The sequence below is a fragment of the Haliotis rufescens genome, unplaced genomic scaffold, assembly GCF_023055435.1.
Source record: "Haliotis rufescens isolate VD_foot unplaced genomic scaffold, xgHalRufe1.0.p SCAF_1, whole genome shotgun sequence".
Taxonomy (NCBI): Eukaryota; Metazoa; Mollusca; class Gastropoda; order Lepetellida; family Haliotidae; genus Haliotis; species Haliotis rufescens.
In genome coordinates, this window is record NW_025963779.1 from 26,132,267 (window position 1) to 26,152,970 (window position 20,704).

At 39.0% G+C, this 20,704-nt stretch overlaps 2 protein-coding genes across 2 annotated transcripts in view; one reads left to right on the forward strand and one right to left on the reverse strand.

Moving 5' to 3' along the window:
* LOC124131696 (G-protein coupled receptor GRL101-like) overlaps positions 1-6,405 on the forward strand; it is a 93,273-nt gene extending 86,868 nt beyond the window's left edge. The window contains exons 21-25 of the mRNA XM_046495145.2: positions 184-252; positions 762-960; positions 1,334-1,990; positions 2,306-2,474; positions 3,492-6,405. Coding sequence (XP_046351101.2) covers positions 184-252; positions 762-960; positions 1,334-1,990; positions 2,306-2,474; positions 3,492-3,613 — 1,216 coding nt within the window. The 3' untranslated portion in view covers positions 3,614-6,405. The remainder of the gene's footprint in view (positions 1-183; positions 253-761; positions 961-1,333; positions 1,991-2,305; positions 2,475-3,491) is intronic.
* Positions 6,406-18,466: 12,061 nt separating this feature from the next.
* LOC124131697 (calcium-activated chloride channel regulator 1-like) overlaps positions 18,467-20,704 on the reverse strand; it is a 33,720-nt gene continuing 31,482 nt past the window's right edge. The window contains exon 15 of the mRNA XM_046495147.2: positions 18,467-19,538. Coding sequence (XP_046351103.2) covers positions 19,105-19,538 — 434 coding nt within the window. The 3' untranslated portion in view covers positions 18,467-19,104. The remainder of the gene's footprint in view (positions 19,539-20,704) is intronic.

Sequence of the window (20,704 nt, forward strand, 5' to 3'; positions counted from 1 at the left end):
TCAAACAATCAAAATTAAATCGAGACAAACAGTGTGACGATATTGGACATTAATTAAGTTCGAATTCGAAGTATCATTGCAGCACGTTTCTTATGTGTAGGGGCCACTGTTTACCTCGTGGTTATACGTTTATTCACAACGTCAGTTGTATCAGTTACACCATGTAATGTTTATCTTCTACAGGGACATCAGAGGCAACAACATCTCCACCATAGACAAATACGTATTCCGTATACAAAACCTGGACACACTGTAAGCATACATGATATTTCCACTCATAAAACCTTGATGTTTTCTTGATGTGGAAAAACCAGAGTGAGTGAGTGAGTGAGTGAGTGCGTTTGGTTGTATGCCGCTTTCAACAATATTCGAGCAAAATCGCCGCGGTTGACACCAGAAATTGGTTTCACACTTTGTGCCCATGTGGGGAATCGAACCCGGGTTTTCAACGTGACGAGCGAACCACACCGTACCACACCGCCCCTATAACCATTTGAAAGAAAACGATCATAATGAGTCTTATACATCAATTACAAATATCAGTTGCGTACCATAACTGTTTGACAAGAGCATGTAGAACCAGCTGTGTAAGGTTTAATATCGTGTTTCTGAATTATTATCATGTAATTGGAGATGCAAATATGATCGTCAAAAAACACATTTTGTTATTGTAGCAATGACGATTTACTCCCAGATTTGTATTTGTTTGTTTATTATTTTTTCGAATAACTATTGAATAAATAAATGTACTTTCTCACCAGTTACACCGATGAGTATCGGTTTTGTTGTTTGGCGAAAGGAGTCAGCAAGTGTTACCCAGAACCTGACGAATTCTCGTCCTGTGAGGACCTCATGTCCAACTATATACTACGAGTCAGTATATGGATTCTTGGGATGGTAGCATCGTTTGGAAATCTGCTTGTGATCGGATGGAGAGCACGTGACCTACGCGGGGGCAAGGTGAGTCAGGATAGGTTATTAATGAAATAGTGTATCCAATCCATATTACGATTATGATAGGATTTTAAATTTGTATCGCCAACGCTATAGCATAACCAGTCAGGGTCATCCACTGGAAATTGCAATGGGCCTAAAAGGCAAACTAGCGGTGAAAAGTATATGAATGTATCACTGAAAATAGTGATGACACCAGGTATTCGCGAAAAAGGTAACCATGTCTGCCCTACCGGTAGTGCCGGTTGAAGCCATGCAGCTGATATAATCAACCAAAACGGGACATTTCAGGCATTTTCTTTCAATCATAATCAAAGAATTGATTCTCTTTAAACTGTCACCAATTATGTATGATTGGACATTCATTGTTATTTCATAGGTACACTCGTTCCTGATCACCAATCTGGCCATCGGCGACTTCTTCATGGGTGTATACCTCATGATCATCGCCGTCGTGGACTCCTACTACCGCGGCGTCTACATCATCCATGACCACTTCTGGCGAGCGAGTGCACTCTGTCGATTTGCTGGCTTCATCTCCACCTTCTCCAGCGAGTTATCAGTATTCACCCTCACAGTCATCACCCTGGATAGACTCATCTGCATCATCTTTCCTCTCAGACTCAAAAGACTTGGACTGAAGGAGGCCACTGTGGTCATGATTCTGGTGTGGTTGATTGTGTTCATCTTGTCCACGTTGCCTCTGATGGGATTAGATTACTTTGAAAATTTCTATGGCAGGTCTGGAGTCTGCCTCGCGCTCCATGTGACTCAAAAACGTCCCACCGGATGGGAATATTCGGTGGCGGTATTCCTTGTCCTCAACTTTGTTTCCTTTGTGGCTATATTTCTGTCCTACCTGTGGATGTTTATAGTAGCCAAGAGGACACGGAAAGCTGTTCGGACAACAGAGTCAAAGTCCGATGCTGCAATGGCCAGGAGAATGACTTTAATTGTTATGACGGATTTCTTCTGTTGGGTGCCCATCATCTTATTGGGATTTGCTTCTCTCGGTGGCGCAATGGTTCCTTCACAGGTATCAACTTTACAAAAACTATCTGACATAATTTTCATACCTTAAAGAAAATGAAATTCTGCCGTTCAGATGTTGGATCAATTATGTTGTCAGTGTAAAGGATGTTTTTACCAGTTCTTGCAAATCTGCATTTGTTAAGTATATATCACTGAAAACAATGAAGCTTGAATAATGACATATTCACATGAGTGCTTCGAAATCGTTAGTCTTCTTAATTTTGTATTTTTCGTTCCAGTCGTAGCCAAAGGTCATGCCACTGTCATTCGTTTTCTGTTGACAGTTAAAAACGAAAATATGTTTTTTTGTTATTTTTAGGTGTATGCCTGGATCGCAGTGTTCGTCCTGCCACTAAACTCAGCCATCAACCCCGTTCTGTACACTATTTCTACAGCTCCATTTCTCGGCAACGTCAGGAAGAGAGCATACCGCTTTAGGAAATCCTTCATGAGCTCCCTCACTATGGACACGAAGCACAGCTATGTTGGTACGAATCGTGACTATCTCTTGGCCTCTTGATTCGCCACTGGGAAAACAACCATTCCTGTCTTGAATTACCTCCTTCTCAATCAGACACAATTAAGTTAGATATATATTGATATAGAGAGCACCGAGATAACCCAACCAAACGTAGTTCTGATCATTGTAAAGCAATCCAAAGCAATTCATATTTGAAATATGTTCATGGAACGGATGTATAGCATGAGAACGTTTGGAATGCCGCTTTGTTCAATGTTCATTCCAATATTGGATAGAGAGTGTTCCAGTGTTGTCGGCGTTCTCATATTTCCTTTCCTTGATTAAGTGAAAGAGTGAGTGAGTGAGTGAATGAGTGAGTGAGTGAGTTTTGTCTAACGACCCTTGAACAGTTTTCAGTTATATCACGGCGTGTCAGCTTGATTAGTTGGCATAAAGTGCCCTCCATGAATAATTACGTCACAACTGTAACATGTACTGTTATTTTAGAGTTTGTAATTTGCATCTGATGCTTTATATGTTTAAAGTTATTTTCCTTTTCCGTTGAATATGCAATACTACTGTATTGAAACAAAGACAACGTAGCTAATGCCTTACATTTAATTTCAAGTCAATCTTTTTATGACTTCCCTCAATACGGTTTATTAGTGATTTATGAAATGAAAAAAAAATCTTTTCATGTCGTGTTTCTGATTAAAACTTTAAAAATAGTTATTAAAGATAGTACTTTGGTAATGTGTAATTCATATATTTGTGAACATTCTTGTAAGCAGTTAACATATATACATTTTGTAACCAGCACTGTTCATGTATTGCGTGTGTGCGTTGGATTTTGGCAACTTTTAGCAATGTTCCAGCAATTTTTAGGGCGGAGGACACCAGAAATGTGGCTTCACACATTGTACCCATGTGGGGAATCGAACCTGTGTTTTCGGATTGACGAACGAACGTTTTTACTGCCAGATTACTCCCCCGACCCGAACACAAAGTGAGAGTAATGTACATTTTTCGCATTCTCTCCTTTCAGATGAACGTTCAACATCAGTTTGGGACCGGAAGTCGCCATACAGACATATGGACTTAATACGCATGCGTAATATGAACAATCGATCCGATGTCCAGTCGCAATCTGATCAGTCAGATTACTAGATTCAATGACAACTTTACAAAATACGTGTGCTTTAGCGACAAAGATGCTATGTTTATAACCAGCAAGCTGTATTATCGTGTAATTCCTTGTTTGTTCCGGTTGTAAGCAACAGTATACTCCGTTTGCTGAAATGGGTTTCCCATGAATTATGGTCAATAGGATAGTTTCTTGTCGCTAAAACACACTGATCTATCAGAGCACAGAATAATGCCGGATCATTGTCTATTGTTATCTGTCCTGATGAATTCCATCCAAATTTTTAAATCAATTTTTGAGGTAAGTCACCACATTATCAAAGCTTTATATTCGAAAAGGAGAACTACTGTTTTAATACTTAGTTTATTATGTAAATGTTTATATGTTACTGAAGATCTGACTTCAATAGTGTATGTTCGCAAGGTCATTTTTATACTTAAGGGTATCACTATTTATACTTGATTTTGAACTGCACCATAGCAGTCATCATTGGACCGAATGCTGTCAGAGCTGAGACAAATGACGTCACAATGTGAGACCTGGCTGATTGTCTCATCCTACAGAGACGGTGTGAATCGTGGCTCATGAACTAGATGTGTCTAATGTCACGCCGACAACATTTATCAAAACAACATTTATCAACTCACGTGTACAGAATGAATGCTTTTGTGATCCAGAAGAAAGGCGATATTCTCACCTTCAACACTTCCACGAGTGCGACTTTAACGTTTCCACTTCACGGAATCCGTAGAAGGATATCTACCTGTATTTTAGTGACATATGTTCAAATTTCCTTTTTTGCAGCTGATGCCCAGATATATCATGACAACATGGCATTGAATATAATTTACAATGCGTTATTTGTGTAAATAGTGAACAGCATGACATCATCATATTTGGTATTCATATATGATACCAAACCAGATATGGTTAGTGATGTAAAGAGTGTTTTTTATATATATAATGTATGCCCATTGCAACAAACCACACTTATTACTTTGACATTAAAAAAGAATACAACAACATGTATCATTCATTATGAGTAACTGTATCGAAGTGATGTCATTGATATGTGATTTTCTTTACTTAAAACAAACACAAAATGATATGCAAGTGTACAAATCGCTTATACCTTTGTGTGACATTGTGTCGAATAATCGTTGGTACGTCCCAGTACTGTGTGGAGAACCTTAAAGTTTGTTTCGTAGCCCGTAAACAAGATCATCAAAACTGGTAATATCGTTTGTCAGTTTTTAAATTCCATGTACAACAGTATAATATATCATTGTATGTATTACATTGCCTCATACGTGTGTACAGTGTTGTAGATATCACGTTTTATTTATTGATGTAGTCAATGGATTTAATCATTTTCAAACATGTACTGTTTTTATCTCATTAATCAATAAACCAATTGTACTTATGTGTTGAGAAAATATGAACTAACAATTAATACAATTTTTGTTGTTTTCATGTCAAACTCACCACGAATTGTTGGTGAAAAAAAGACAAAACCCATTTGAAACTTGACAGTTATGTCCTTGTCTGTATTGGATGCATGCTAAAACAGGCTATGGTGAATGTGTCAATATGCCTCTGTTACTACGTGTATTGCCGTTATGTACATGAGTATCGATATACTAACCTTTCCATGATATTTGATACTTCTAAATAAAGGCACGTGAACAACCACCTTTTTTCGGGAGAAAGTACACATTCACAATCTTGAATCTGGCATTTTTAAAATCGTGATCCGGTATAGTGGTAATATTTGTTTTACGACTTGGAATGTACATCTATTCATGATTATATAATGAATACAAGCCACGAACAGGCGTATATTCACAAAACAGTTCCCATTTGACACCTGTAAATAATCGTCTTTCTGACAGTACCTATGGTGATAGAATTACGTTATTGAGACTGTTTTGTTATTTGTTGCCGTAAATCTGACCTGTGCTCATGAGGGATGATAGCATGTCAATCGTGTCTGCGCATTGTATAATGACAGGAGTAGGATGCTTAACATAAACATCAATTACACACATAAATACAAAGGTATTATTCTCAATCAGAAATTACCTTAACTGGTATACAGTTAATGAGCTTTTGTACTGTATAACATGAGTCATATATAACACTGCACAATAGAATCTGCTTTTAGCAGATTTATTGTGATTATGGACATGTTTTTGTTGATTTTATTTATTCACAAAAGCCAAGAGGTGCCATATGTTAATGTTACTGTTTTATTGACATTCTTCTTTTGAAACTGGCTAATTTTCTTACTGGTGGAGCTCATTCTCCAAACTTGATTTTGATATTCACATTCTCCATTCATCTGGAATCAAGAGTTTCATTTGGTAGTTCAGTCTAGTTAATGACAATAAAAAAGCCGCATCCCAGTGTCACACTGGATATTGATGAGAATGTCAAGACCGACACTGGACTCACACTGCGACGGACCATATTGAAACATAATCTTTTACGTCATATACGGCAGATTCACTGCGCGTGTGTATGTCTTCATTTTTTTATTGAACATTCTTCTGCAGGTGAAAGTACGAATATCCATCAACTAACATGTTACAGCACCACTATTTGATGATTATACTTGGTAAGGACTTGAGAGTGAGACAGCAATGCCCTTATCGAGTGTATGATATAATAGCTGTGTTCAATATGTTGGCTACATCATCTGGCGGCAAAGCATCATGTTATTGTTGGTGTATTATTGTTACAGATTGCGTAGAGCTTATTGGTGCAAATAGTAGAGTATTGTCAAGTGTTGAGTTTTGTACTATTATGCTCAAAATAAAACTCTATTTTCTAATAGTATCTGAATTGTTATCATTTCCGAATATTCCAGGAGCTCAGATTTCCGAATATTCCAGGAGCTCAGAGTCGAGTGTACACTGTGTCCCATTGCAAGCCACAAAGGCTCCATTCTCGGGTATTACAAGCAAATTTTAAAAAGGATTGTTCCCTATATTCCATATATGTACAAAGTGAGAAGGCAATTGCTGGTGTTTCCCGATAGATGTTAATGTGTGAAGCCAATTGGTAGTTAAAATATCAATACAATAGAATAACCAGTCTTGATCCAGTACAATGTGTGAAGGCATTTGGTGGTGCTTACCGATTGAAGTTAATGTGTGAAGCCAATTGCTGGTGCTTCTATTATCAATACAATAGAATAACCAGTCTTGATCCAGTACAATGTGTGAAGGCAATTTGTGGTGACTATAATACCCTCACAGTGACTATAATACCTTCACAGTGACTATAATACCTTCACAGTGACTATAAAAACCTTCACAGTGACTATAATACCCTCACAGTGACTATAATACCTTCACAGTGACTATAATACCCTCACAGTGACTATAATGTATAATGAATCGAAAACAATAGTGGATGATATAGTCGGAATCATATAATACACTCTGCTTTTCGCAGAGATTTCTTATGAATATGGGAAGGGCTTTGTCACATTTATTTATATTTACATGAACGAGGTCAATTTGTAACGTTGTGATGGAATCCTGTGGTCGCGTGTACGTATTGATTCTTGAACCATACCCGTGCTCGTGGGTTTCACTAAAGTGGTAAATGTCTGCGACCTGCCACACTTTCTTCCGAAGAAAAGGTGGTACGCCGTTATAAAACTGAATTCTGTTCGAAGTAGTCATAAAATCCAACTTCCTTATTAGAAAGCTACTCCTGTTGTGGCCTGTGGTTCACTGGTGTACGTCTTCCCATTGTGACTACGTACTGTTTCAATACACATGCTGCATGGAATACCACCACTCACTCTGCTTCTATACGTTTTAGGTGAAGATGGAAACGGAGTAAGAGTAGTCAAAATGGGGAAAAAACAAAACATATTCCTTGCAGTATTCTTTTGGTGTGTTCATTTAACATTGTACAAATAATTACTGTTGAAGAGGTCAATATGCGAAAACAAGGGGCTTGCGGTGCTTTGATCAGATTGCATTTTGACCTCGTCAAGAGTAATCATTTGGGAGGTTTTTATACCAAAATTCATTTTAAAGTTTATGAAGCCATTAACCCGTCCTCTTTCATAAAAGTAACTTAACTGCGAACTGTAAAATGTTAGTATACCAGACGCCCATCTCCTTCCTCGCAAACGAGTCAATATTCATCACGTTACAGGACAAGACTGAGCATGTGACGAGTCAATATTCGAGGTCAGTGTCAGTCACATGATTTGGGGGTCTACATTGAAATTAATTGTATAGTCACATGGTACGGATAAACCAATGGAATTCCAAGGTTCTTAATAGAGGTATACCAATAACTAATGTGTTTTCTTCTAATTGAAACTGTATTTAGACATACTAGCAGTAAATGTTATTCATCTTTGATTGCATCTACGGTTTGTTGCTGACAGTAATCACAAAATCTATAATTTCTTGCAGTAGTATTACAAAGACCTGTTTCAATAGTTTGCTTATGACAAGAGTGAGTGAGTGAGTTGGGTTTAAACCCGTTTTTAACAGTATTCCAGTTATATCACGGCGTGTCAGCTTAATGTGGGAGGAAAGCCCAAAGTCATGTAGGTCTCAGACGTTTACCACTTGGTGAAACCCACGAGCACGGGTGTGGTGCTGACAGACCTAGAAACATGATAATAGGGGCGAACCGGGAATCGAACCAACAATCATAGCTTTCTGGCGTGCCCAAGGGACGCAACTCTGCACAGCAAATCGCGGCGCCTTAGACGACTGGGCCACCCGCGTCCCCTTATGACAAGAGATTCTCATCATTGTTAAGTGCTTCCTTAAAGTCAAAATGAACTCTCTGATTACTATACAATAAAAGTCTCTCATTACGACATACATTTTCTCTCGACTTTTAGATGCAGGTATCAATCATCTGGGTTTACAGTTGAAGGATCTAGTTATACGTTGAACACAATGTACTAATTTTAGTTTAACCGTGAAGATCCGGGGTAGAATAGGTCTTCAATTGACTAACGGGATCAGGTGGTCAGGCTCGCTGACTTGGTTGATGCATATCATCGTATCCGAATTGCGTAGATCGATGCTCATGATGTCGATCACTGGATTGTTGGTGCAGACCCGATTATTTACAGACAAAACAACAAACAGTTATTACTATTTAACAATTTAAACCAATATTTTGTTATTCTTACATATCTAACAATGCAAATATATGCTTAAACGTCACACTATGAACTGTGCGCCACCTAGAGGGATTATCTCCATAGGTTTCAGTAAGGAAAATTCCAGCACCTGTGCTATCAAAACATGTTGCTAACATCAGACTTTGTGCTCTTTATTCACAAAGAGTACCCCGACAGATTTCCCTGTAAGTTGTTCTATGTGATTGTTGTGCAAATAAAGAATATATGGCCAAAATCGAAAATATCAATTTCACTCATTAGACATTGTTCATGTACATAGACAGAGTACAGATGGCGACTGAAGTAGTCCATTATTCTATAGGTACATGTAGGTTCATTTTACACCTTCTTTTTTGTAGTCATAATGACAATAGTCACAATGGGACTCACACAAGGACATACCATGATTGTTTGTTTGTTGTTTAACGCCGAGCTCAGCAATATTCCAGCTATATGACGGCGGTCTGTAAATAATCGAGTCCAGTGATTGATATTGTGATTTATGATTATCATGAGCATCGATCAACGCAATTGGGATACGATGACATGCATCAACCAAGTCAGCAGTTATTGAACAAATATTTCTAAAATGCTTCTCTAAAAGATTGGCGGTACCAACGTTACTTTATCCTGCGAAAAAGTACATTTTTTATTTACACCATAATGGGCTGACGTCTTTACACTTGTAAAATGTTTTGCGATTGTCACGTGATTAAACTGTTCCAAATTTATATGGAAACTGATATTTAAATCCTACTTATCGGGATTTGGACAACACACGTTTTATTTGTTTGTTGTTTAGCGCCGCACTCTGCAATATTCCATCTATACGACGGCAATCTGTAAGTAATCGAGTTTGGACCAGACAATCCAGTGACTGACATCATGAACATACATCTACGCAATTAGGATACGATGGCATGCTTCAGAAATACATTAGACCTAATTTTCATTGTGCTTAATGAAATGTTGTATATCAGGCAGAATATCTCCAACACTGCGACGACGAAAGGCTGGACTTCCATACAGATAAACGCGCTGTAATAAAGTGTAGGAGGAATGCAAAGCAAAAGAAATCCATGATCGCATGTGTAAAGTGATGGGTAAGGATCTTCCTGACTATTCCACAGTTTGCCATTGGTCTCTACAGTTTAAAAGGGGTAGGGAGTCCATAGACGATGACCCAAGGTCAGACAGGCCTTCAGATGCCACCCAACCGGAAACTATTTGTGGTATAAAAAGAAGCATTTTGTCTGACCGACGAGTGAAAGTATCTGAACTCTCTAGGGAATTCCAAATATCAGTTGGAACTGTTGTAACCATTATTCGTGAGCATCTTGGTATGTCCAAGGTATCTGCAAGATGGGTACCTAGAAGCCTCAGAGCTCAAGATCGCCATCAGAGTTGTGAAAGTTGTCGAGACCTCCTTGATCTCTATTTCTTTCTCGATTAGTGACAGGTGATGAAACATGGATCTACCACTGGGACCCAAAAACTAACTTGGAATCCATGCAATGGAAGCACCCCAATTCTCCGCCTCCGAGGAAGTTTCGCACTCAACCATCGGCTGGCAAGGTAATGGCCACAATATATTTGGATGCAAGAGGCATATTACTGATTGATTACATGCCACCAAAAAACCACAATCAATGGACAGTATTATGCTAATGTAATGAAAGAATTACGAAAAGCTATTCGTCAGAAACGCCATGGGATGTATTCTACTTTAGCATGACAATTGCACAGGCCGCCATATGTGAATGTGGATTCGAACAGTTAAATCGACCACCCTACAGCCAGGACTTAGCCCCCAGTGACTATTTCCTGTTCCGGCAAATGAAATCTGCCCTACGTGGAAGACGATTCCAGGATGACGAGGACATAAAGGCCGCCACAGAGTCGTGGTTATAGGGCCAGTCTGCGGATTTCTATAAAAGTTGTGTTGAAAGCTTGGAGGACAAATGGAGTATGTGTATTGAGATGAATAGAGATTATACTGAAAAATAAAAGTGCAAAAGATATTCTCCGACTTGGTCTTTTATTGAAGTTGCAAAACTTATTGAACGCCCCTCGTATTTCAAGATTCGGCGGAATACAAGCATATGAAGCAAATCAGTTTTAATATGTGTGAGGTTATACACATTTTTGTTTATATCTAGCATTTCATTTCATACATAAACATTCCATTATAATTCGTGTGCTGATTAAAAATCACGTTTGGTGTTGAGTGCAATGCTCTTCAAATGAAAAGTGTTTATGCAGAGCTGTTGAATGTTTTGTTGAGACGTTTTCTTGTAATGTTCTGTACATGTAACATGTTTGCACAGACAGTGAATATGAAATTGTACAAATGGGATTTCATGAATTAGTGACATTATAAATGATACGATCTGAGACGGCAAACCATCATAACAATTATTTAGTCAAACCAAAGTTGTGAAGTTAAGGGTATCATCGAGTATCAGTAACATATCAGTTGATAACATTTTAACGTAAGAGGCGACTAACAGGATCAGGTGGTCAGGCTCGCTGACTTGTCGACACATGTCATCGGTCCCAATTGCGTGGATCGATGCTCATGATGTCTCACTGGATTGTCTGGTGCAACTCGATTATTTACAGACCGCCGTCATATAGCTGTAATAATGCTGAGTGCGGCGTTAAACAACAAACCAACAAACAAATAATAATATTTAAAAAGATATTTATCATCACCAAGGAGCAGGTGATTATGGCTTGGTGAGTTGGTTGGTTGGTTTGTTGTTTAACGCCGCACACCAAGTCAGCGAGCCTGACCACCCGATCCCGTTAGTCGCCTTTTACGACAAGCATAGTCGCCTTTTACGGCAAGCATGGGTTGCTGAAGACCTATTCTACTCCGGAATCTTCACGGGTGGCTTGGTGAGGAATACACCTTGTTGGAAAATGCTGCAGACTTTCACTAAAGAATACTTGGTCGATAAACATATCAACTCTCAAACAGAAATACGTTTAGTCTATGAGTAAAAATATGTCTCCCTTGTGTAATAGCAATCTCATTTAAATCAGATCTAAGTTCTCGCTGCCGCTAAACAAAGATCCCAAGAACTAACAAGAAGTCGCCACCAGCCAATTAGAAAGCAGCTTTCTCAACCTTAGCGGCACTCGTTTAAACCTGGCGACTTCCATTTCAGACTACGCTTGAAAAATATGTTGACAAGTTCTCGATAAATTTTTTCTAAAAAATGAACAAACGAACATTCCAGAATTATAATAAATGGTTGAGATTATATGGCATTGCTTCCCACGTACTGTGCAACGCCTCCTCCGTTCAGATGTTTATCCCACGGAAGCGAGAGATAAACGATACTTTTGACGGAATCAGTCGTACGGGCCGTTACTGTCGTTCAGAATACCCCGTGTTTACGGTTTCGAGCTTGCATGATTAGAAAACACTTTCCGACTGTCACTTTCACGATCTGGCAAGCGGCGTTCTGATTGGTCGGATGAAAGGTCGTTCTGACGTGACCCGTAATGGGATGTCCTCAGACCTTTGTTTAGCGATAGCGAGAACTAAGATCTGATTTTAATGAGATTGGTGTAATAGTGGATAGTCGCTCGGAGGGCAATTTGTTTATCTTAGTTGAAATCACAATAATGGTTTTGATTGAAATAGTTCTTCTCCCTAGTTTAAATTACGCTTTGGAAATTAAACATAAACGCTAAATGCCAATTAGGGCAAATATCTTGCCATGGTTTCTGCAGAGACCAATTATCTCTAGTTTCGAACATGTTTTCTGTTTGGAAATATCATGTGTCTCGAGTACCCTTGACTCATGCTTAAATTTTGTTTTAGATTTGTCATTATTTAACGTTTTACAACATACAAACGACTTTGTCTCATATTCAGTAAGTTGATTGGTGAATCGATGTTTCGTTCTGAAAAAGTAATATGTTTTGTACCTACCTACCTACCTACCTACCTACCTACCTACCTACCTACCTACCTACCTACCTACCTACCTATCTACCTACCTACCTACCTACCTACCTACCTACATTCATACATACATGTGAATAGACCTACTTAGCCTCCAAACCTACTTTATATCTTAAGAGGTGTTTTTATACAACACTAAAGAATAATCTTGCATCGTTTTATTTTATCATTCCTAGTGGAATTTGCATTCATGGGTTACATGATTTTCAAAGGGAAATCACTCTCACTCTCATATAAATTACCTGCCCTTGACACGAAAACGATCACGGCCATTGCGATAGCCTGCACATACCGATATAAACGAAAAAAGGTATGCTGTTTCAAGTAACATTTGTATGGAATAAATATTAGCTATCACCTGGTATCGACTGGCATAAGTCATAATTGGTAAATACAATGTTTGAGCGGTGTTTGATGGGATCGTGTTTTGAAAGTGCAAGTGGAAAACACATGGTTTTGTGGTCAAAAATGATGCAGTAGAACCATACTGTCGAATCGTTTTCTTCAACATGCCGTCTTTTGGCCGCCATTGCAGCTGTCGTAAGCTCCCAAGACAGCTCCAACCCTAAACTAAGTCAGCATCGAGAATAAAGTTAGCTTAGATTTTATTTTTCTACGACACCTTTACGCCAATCTTAGAGCTAAGGCAACTTCGTGAATAGACCGCGAGGCAATCATTATATTCAGTTAACTCTTGTATGCATACTCGTACACAGTCGACGGCACAAAGAGTATTATCTAATGAGAGATGTCAAAATGCAGCTGCCACAACAACCGCAGATATATGTTATATACGAGAATGTTTTCATTTGAACCAGAAAAACGAATATTACCCTTTGTGAACTCAGTGCTTCCTGACGTATTTTAAGTACGCTTCGATCACTCGTTTTCGGTTCATGACTTAATCACGAAGAGTGAGTATGGTATCACGCCGCTTCTACCGACATTCAGCTGTATCACGGCGGGCGACACAAGAAATGGGCTTCACGCATTTCGCTTATGTGGGGACCCGAGTCTTCGGCGTGATGAGTGAACGCTTTAACCACAAGGATACCCGACCGCCCCTTATTACGTTTGTTTGTTGTTTAACGCCGCACTCAGCAATATTACAGCTATATATATCGACGGCGGTCTGTACATAATCGAGGATGGACCAGACAATCCAGTGATTGACATCATGAGCATGAGAGAGCATTCAAACATTATTTTTGCCGACTTAAAGGAATAGTAACGATTTTTTTTTACTCTTATTTACCTTTGGATTTATAGTGGAGCATGTCCCATCACACATTCCAACATTCCAATATACTAGTAGTCTCATATAACATAAGAAATAATTATTATTGTTATTATTTCACATATTAAAATAAATAGATGCAGCAAAGAGCGTTCGGGTGATCAAAGGCACAGTAAGGCTGGTGAGGCTCATGAGGCTCATGGTCAGCTCAGGAAGTCTTTCTTTGAGATGGGCATTCTGGAGTTTGTCCCCAACCTGCATCCCGAAGTACGTATAGGCCTGACCTTCAATGGTCAATAACTCCTTCCCCAAGTAAACTGACTGATCCTCCCTCTTCTTTTGTACGATTTTCATTGTACGGCGCTGCTCATATATTCAGTTAACTCTTGTATTCATACTCGTACACAGTCGACGGCACAAGGAGTATTATCTAATGAGAGCTGTCAAAATGCAGCTGCCACAACAACCGCAGATATATGTCTTTCTTTGATACTTCCTCTTCTTTTTTGCCACGTTTCAGATGAAGAATGTTGCATTTGTCGAGTCCAATGGACATGCCGATATCATTAGAAAAGAACTCGACAAGCAGAATCTGTTTTTTTAGTGTGAATCCTCCATTGGCAAAAAGTTCAAGGACATCCATGTAAAAGAGGTGAGTAAGGGGTGTTTAGGATCTGTGCTGAGGAGGTCCCGGATGATAATCTTCCTCTTTACTAAGCAAAAAGCTTAGAGGATGTATTGACAAACAGAAAAGCAAAGGGCTAAAAGAATCGCCCTGAAATATTCCTCTTCAAATAGAAATGCGTACCGAAGTCACTACCTGCCCCTGCGAATACATCTCAAGTTGAGTTGACCAGCAATGCATTAAAGACTTGAGTAAAACAAGTAGTCGCTCGGGGAGGTCAATACATTCCAGTGATCTCAAAATCCATTCGTGAGGTACAGAATCATAACCTTTTCTGTAGTCTATCCAACACATTGAGAGGTTGCGGTGGTAAGTTTTAGCCTCTTCAAGGATCATTTTCTGAACTAGCAGTTGATCCTTACAACCCCAACACCCCTTTCTGGCTCCGTTTTGCACCATTCAAATAATATCATTAGAAGCGTTGTATCATGACACAAGATCAGTAGGACACCCTGTAAATATTTTGTATTGTGTTTCAGACAAGTAATAGGGGAGGTTGTGGGGAATTATTAGTAGTATTAGTAGTAGTAGTAGTATTATTAGTATTATTATTCCATCCAACACCAAATAAATATTGTTCACACTTTAATCTATACAAACATACAACATAGTATCGCTCGAATTTAATCAAAGTGCCTCTTCGTATATTTGGACTTTTAACCAGGAAGAACTTGACCGTTTTACAACAGCTGCCAGTTGTGCGCACTGCTGCAATTACATCTACTTGTTCGTTTGTCAAATCTTCTGAAGAGCTGATCGTCCGTGCAGTGTTTGAAGGGTGTCCTCCCATTAGTTAGACGTCCCAATAGTTAGACAGCTTATAACAACACTTTAAACGGTTGAGTGCACACTAACCCTTATGCTTGTTACCTCAGACTTTAAAATGGAATAGTCGAGATAAGATCTGACAAACAAAGCAAAGCAGCTTTAAATAGATACTTTAATATTATACTTAACATTAAATGACACTTTACATTTGATAAATTATATACAGTTTGGTGAAATGATGGCATCGCTGGGATGCTGGCTTCATCTACTTGAGTGACTTGCTCCTCTAGAACAGAACAGAACTTTATTACGCTCAGGCCGAGATCCTCGGCATAGGAGGTACAAAATGACAGCAAAATACACATTATAATTGCGGATTGTGGTTAGCCGGAAGATTTTACAATTTGCATTACATATTTACAGAATTTACTAAGGTTTTTTAATACAGATATCTCTTTACAAGTGAAAAGTCTTTGCCATTTAATCATATTAGGTCTTTTAGAATATGTAGGTGGGATATACAAAATTCTTTCTTTAGTAAAATATGGACATTTAAAAATATAGTGAAATTCATCTCCAATATCATCAATAAAACACAGTTTACATTTTCTTTCACAAATAGGTATCCCATTCCATCTTCCTTTTTCAATTGGTAAGTGGTGGCATGAAGTACGAAATAAAAGTAGAGGGATAGCTTTATTTAGGGGTAGGGACGTCAGATAATTTTCTAATTCAAATTGTGGTTTCAAGAGAGAATAGACTACACTTTCCTCGTACAATGCCTGCATCTGTGTGGTTTCTTCTCGCGCTCTTTTACGAAGATTGCTTACAAAGTTCACTCTGGTTTCATCTTCAGGCGGATAGTTATGTTCCGACTGATTGCAAAGAAAGTCACCAACAGTCGTACATTTCCCATTGCACGTCTTGACGACACATCTCGAATGTGAGCAGGTTTGCCTCTCGCGGTTTCTGTTGTAAATATATCCATCTAATATCAACTGCTCACTTCCACGCCGAGAGGTGATGTACTCTACTTTCCTTAAACCATCCATATCGATACTGATAATGATACGTACCCCAAGATCATTTTTATTTGTTTGATGAGTACGTAATCTAAACTCCTTCAACTGATCATACAGTAAGACAATTAAGCTACTCCATAGTTTACACAGTTAATCTCATGCCTATTGAACCTGTGCTGAGAGTAAGGTAATTTAGGTTAATTAAACGAAATTATAACATTTATACTCCCTAAACTGTGAGTCCCCTATCCCTACTCAGTACTTTAATCTAATTAGGACTGATCCATTACACCTGTAGGTATATTCCCTCTTTGCCTAAATAGAAATGTCTAACAATTGGGACGTCTAACTAATGGGACGTCTAACTAATGGGATATAACCGTTCGAAGTAGATCTGTGCTGACTCACAAACTATTAAATAAATACGTATTTATATGTCCCTTTTGTCTCATTTACATTAACTTCATAATCAGGCTTTTTCCAAAGGATATATATATATATATATATATATATATTCTTATCAAATTTATATTATCGATTAAACGGTGATATGAATAAAGAGTGGAGACACTTTTATGTTTTGAGGAAAAGTAATTGGTTTGTTGGTTGGTTGGTTGGTTTGTTATTTAACGCCGCACTCAGCATTATTCCTGCTATATGACGGCGGTCTGTAAAATAATCGAGTCTTGACCAGACAATCCAGTGATTGACATCATGAGCATCGATCCACGCATTTAGGATGGATGACATGTATCAACCAAGTCAGCGAGCCTGACCACCCGATCCCGTTAGTCGCCTTTTACGACAAGCATAGTCGCCTTTTACGGCAGGTATTGGTTGCTGAAGACCTATTCTACCCCGGAATAAAAGTGAAACAATCGAATATGGACCATAAGAATTAGATACTGAAAGCATGACTCCATTCGTTGTATGATTTGGTTGGTTGGTTTTGTTGTTTACGCCGCACCCAGCAATATTACAGCTATATGAAGGCGGCCTGTATATAATCGAGTCTGGACCAGACAATCCAGTGATTGATATCATGAGCATCGATTCACGCAATTGACATCGATGACATGCATCAACCAAGTCAGCGAGCCTGACCACCCGATCCCGTTAGTCGCCTTTTACGACAAGCATAGTCACCTTTTACGGCAAGCATGGGTTGCTGAAGACCTATTCTACCCCGGAATCTTCACTGGTATCGTTGTATAACACGCAATCAGTGAAGTTAGAGATTCCGAAAATCCGATTCCAACGTAAGTCCGTTCTTAAGCAGCGGATATTCATATACGATAAATACTTAAGGATGCCATTCTCAATTGGGTCCATCGTTTCATATTAGTATAGGAAACGACTAAACTAGGAGGCCGCATAGCTGTGGAATATTAGGGATGAGCGCAATTGAACACCCAGTCTCATCTCTGATCTGATAACAGTCATTGTACATTGACAAGTATTGACGTTTCATTCTCAAATAAAAAGCGTCGGAATCCATTTCCAGATTAGAAATCTCTACTAAAAGCGGAGTCCATTGCACGATTGCGACTATATCATACGTAAGTATTATGAATCACTTTCAAAGAGTGATGATAATAGGTGTTCGCGAAAATACCAGCTTATCATGCACCACCGGAGTCTCCCGTCACAAACACAGGCAAATGCAAGTCAATTAACCACACTACAAAAACACAGGAACATGCGGTCAAAATAGGGAATTGCATCGGACATCATTTTTGTCACTAATACGTCGAATTTATGTCTGCCATAAAACCTTTTGAAAGCTTTGCTGAGGCTGGATCCAACATTTTTTAGTAAGAGTCTCATGACGCTCTTTCAAATTTTCGCAGAAAGAACATGCATTACTGTCCCAAACGGTTGTGAAATGTCGACATCAAAGGATGAAGCTAGTGGATTCTTTCGCACGTATACTAACGGTATGTCGACACTAACGATGTGTCATGTCAAGTAAAGAAATCTTATCTTCTCAGACATGTTGAAAAAAAACTCAAATGTAATGTTTGTGATATTTATTCACAAAAGGTTTCAAAAACAATTGTAAAAGCATCAAAAGTAGGCTTCTTTGAACAGAGACGAAACCCTTAACAGACACACTTTGGAGGATTGATACTGGCTGATGGCATGAGTGAGGGTGCCTATAGGGTCGACCACAGAAACTGTTCAGACAATGGTTGCTTCAATAATGTATGATCCTTCTTCGTGTCTAGTGTAGCAGGGATTTCATATCCAGCACATAAGACCTGTAATTTCCACCCCTGTAGACCAGACAAAGTCGTACATGTATGTAATGATTGAAAGCAATATCAAATGACTGAAAATAGCATGGCTATTTTCGAAGACCATCAGGTACACATAATATATAATATGAAATGGAATATAAACAAAATTATGTACGTGTTGACCACCAAATGATAACAGACGAACTGCTTCTATATATGCACAGCTTGAAGACGTGCAGTGTCCAGTGCAGACTGAGAATATATTCACCATTATACTTGATTAAGACGCATATTTAAGCCTATAGTTTGAATATGACAGACAGGGAATAAGGGAATAATTTCATCTCAAAAGAGCTCTAATTTCCTGTATTCTTCACAGGGAAGATATAATTCTGACTGTTCCACCTGCATGATTATGTGACATGTTTCTGGCGGATTATTTTCCATCTGATGGCCACAAACATGATGATTCCTACAAATACAATAACCCCTGCTGCAGCCAAGCCTCCAGCAAGTCCAATCCAGCTTAAATCTTCCTCTTCCTCTTCCTCTTCCTCCTCTTCAACCACTTTCAGTGCAATGCTACATGTTTGTTCGGTCAGGCTGACCCGGACAAAGTTTGATAATTCTGACGGAAGGTTTTCTTTGTCGTACGATTGTACTGCAAAAACGAATATTTCTCGTGACTCATTTCTGCTCAAGCTGACAGCCATACGTTGCTCTTTCCCAGCGGGAAGCGGAAGAATAGAACCGTTGGTCATTTCATCTCTTGTGACAAGACGCCTGTTGCTGTAGTTTGTCTTCATGTCGAATATGGTTTCTCCAACTAGCATCTCATAACGGCTGACTGAAAGAGTGATGATTGCGTAAAGTACATTGGCTAATGTAAGAAATGTAAAGGTTTAAGGACAGATTTGGTATTACTAATATGAAACGATGGACCCAACTGAGAATGGCATCCTTAAGTATTTATCGTATATGAATATCCGCTGCTTAAGAACGGACTTACGTATACGTTGGAATCGGATTTTCGGAATCTCTAACTTCACTGATTGCGTGTTATACAACGATACCAGTGAAGATTCCGGGGTAGAATAGGTCTTCAGCAACCCATGCTTGCCGTAAAAGGTGACTATGCTTGCCGTAAAAGGCGACTAACGGGATCGGGTCGTCTGGCTCGCTGACTTGGTTGATGCATGTCATCGATCCCAATTGCGTGGATCCATGCTCATGATATCAACCACTGGATTGTCTGGTCAAGACTCGATTATTTACAGACCGCCGTCATATAGCTGGAATATTGCTGAGTGCGGCGTTAACCATCAAACCAACCAACCAACCAATCATATCGAAATGTGTAAATACTGAAAATTTATAACTGTCTGGTCCCTTTAGAAACTCCGTCGATCTATGAGAGCAACGTTTTCTCATTAACTGTAATAATTTGTATGCTTTTTCTTCCTTGCCTTACGCCGAAGTCAGCAATATTGCAGCTATTTGACGGCGGCCTGTAAATTATAGTCTAGACAGTCCAGTGTCTGATATTATGAGCAACATCCCGTTGGGGTAGAATCACACGCAGTCTCCTACGAAACATAATGACGTTCTATTTGACTGATGTATTTCGAGATATTAATACAGTGGAAAGTGTGTTTGTTGATAAACATTTGTTTGTTTAACGCCGCACTCAGCAATATCCCAGCTGTATGACATCATGAGCTTCGATCCACGAAATTGGGATACGATGACATGCGTCAACCAAGTCCCGTTAGTCGACTATTACGGCAAGTATGGGTTGCTGAAGACCTATTCCAGCCCGGATCTTCAAGGGTCTGTTGCTAAATGCCGCCATCTTCAATGCTCAAGGTATATGGCATGTTAAGATCTGGGCCCACTTGCACCAAGTGATCTTAGCGCTACGACTGTTGTAAGCCTATGTTAAAGTATGGGAGTTACGATCATCTTAGCGCTAAGATCGCTTTGTGCAAGTAGGCGACGTTACCAACCATGCCA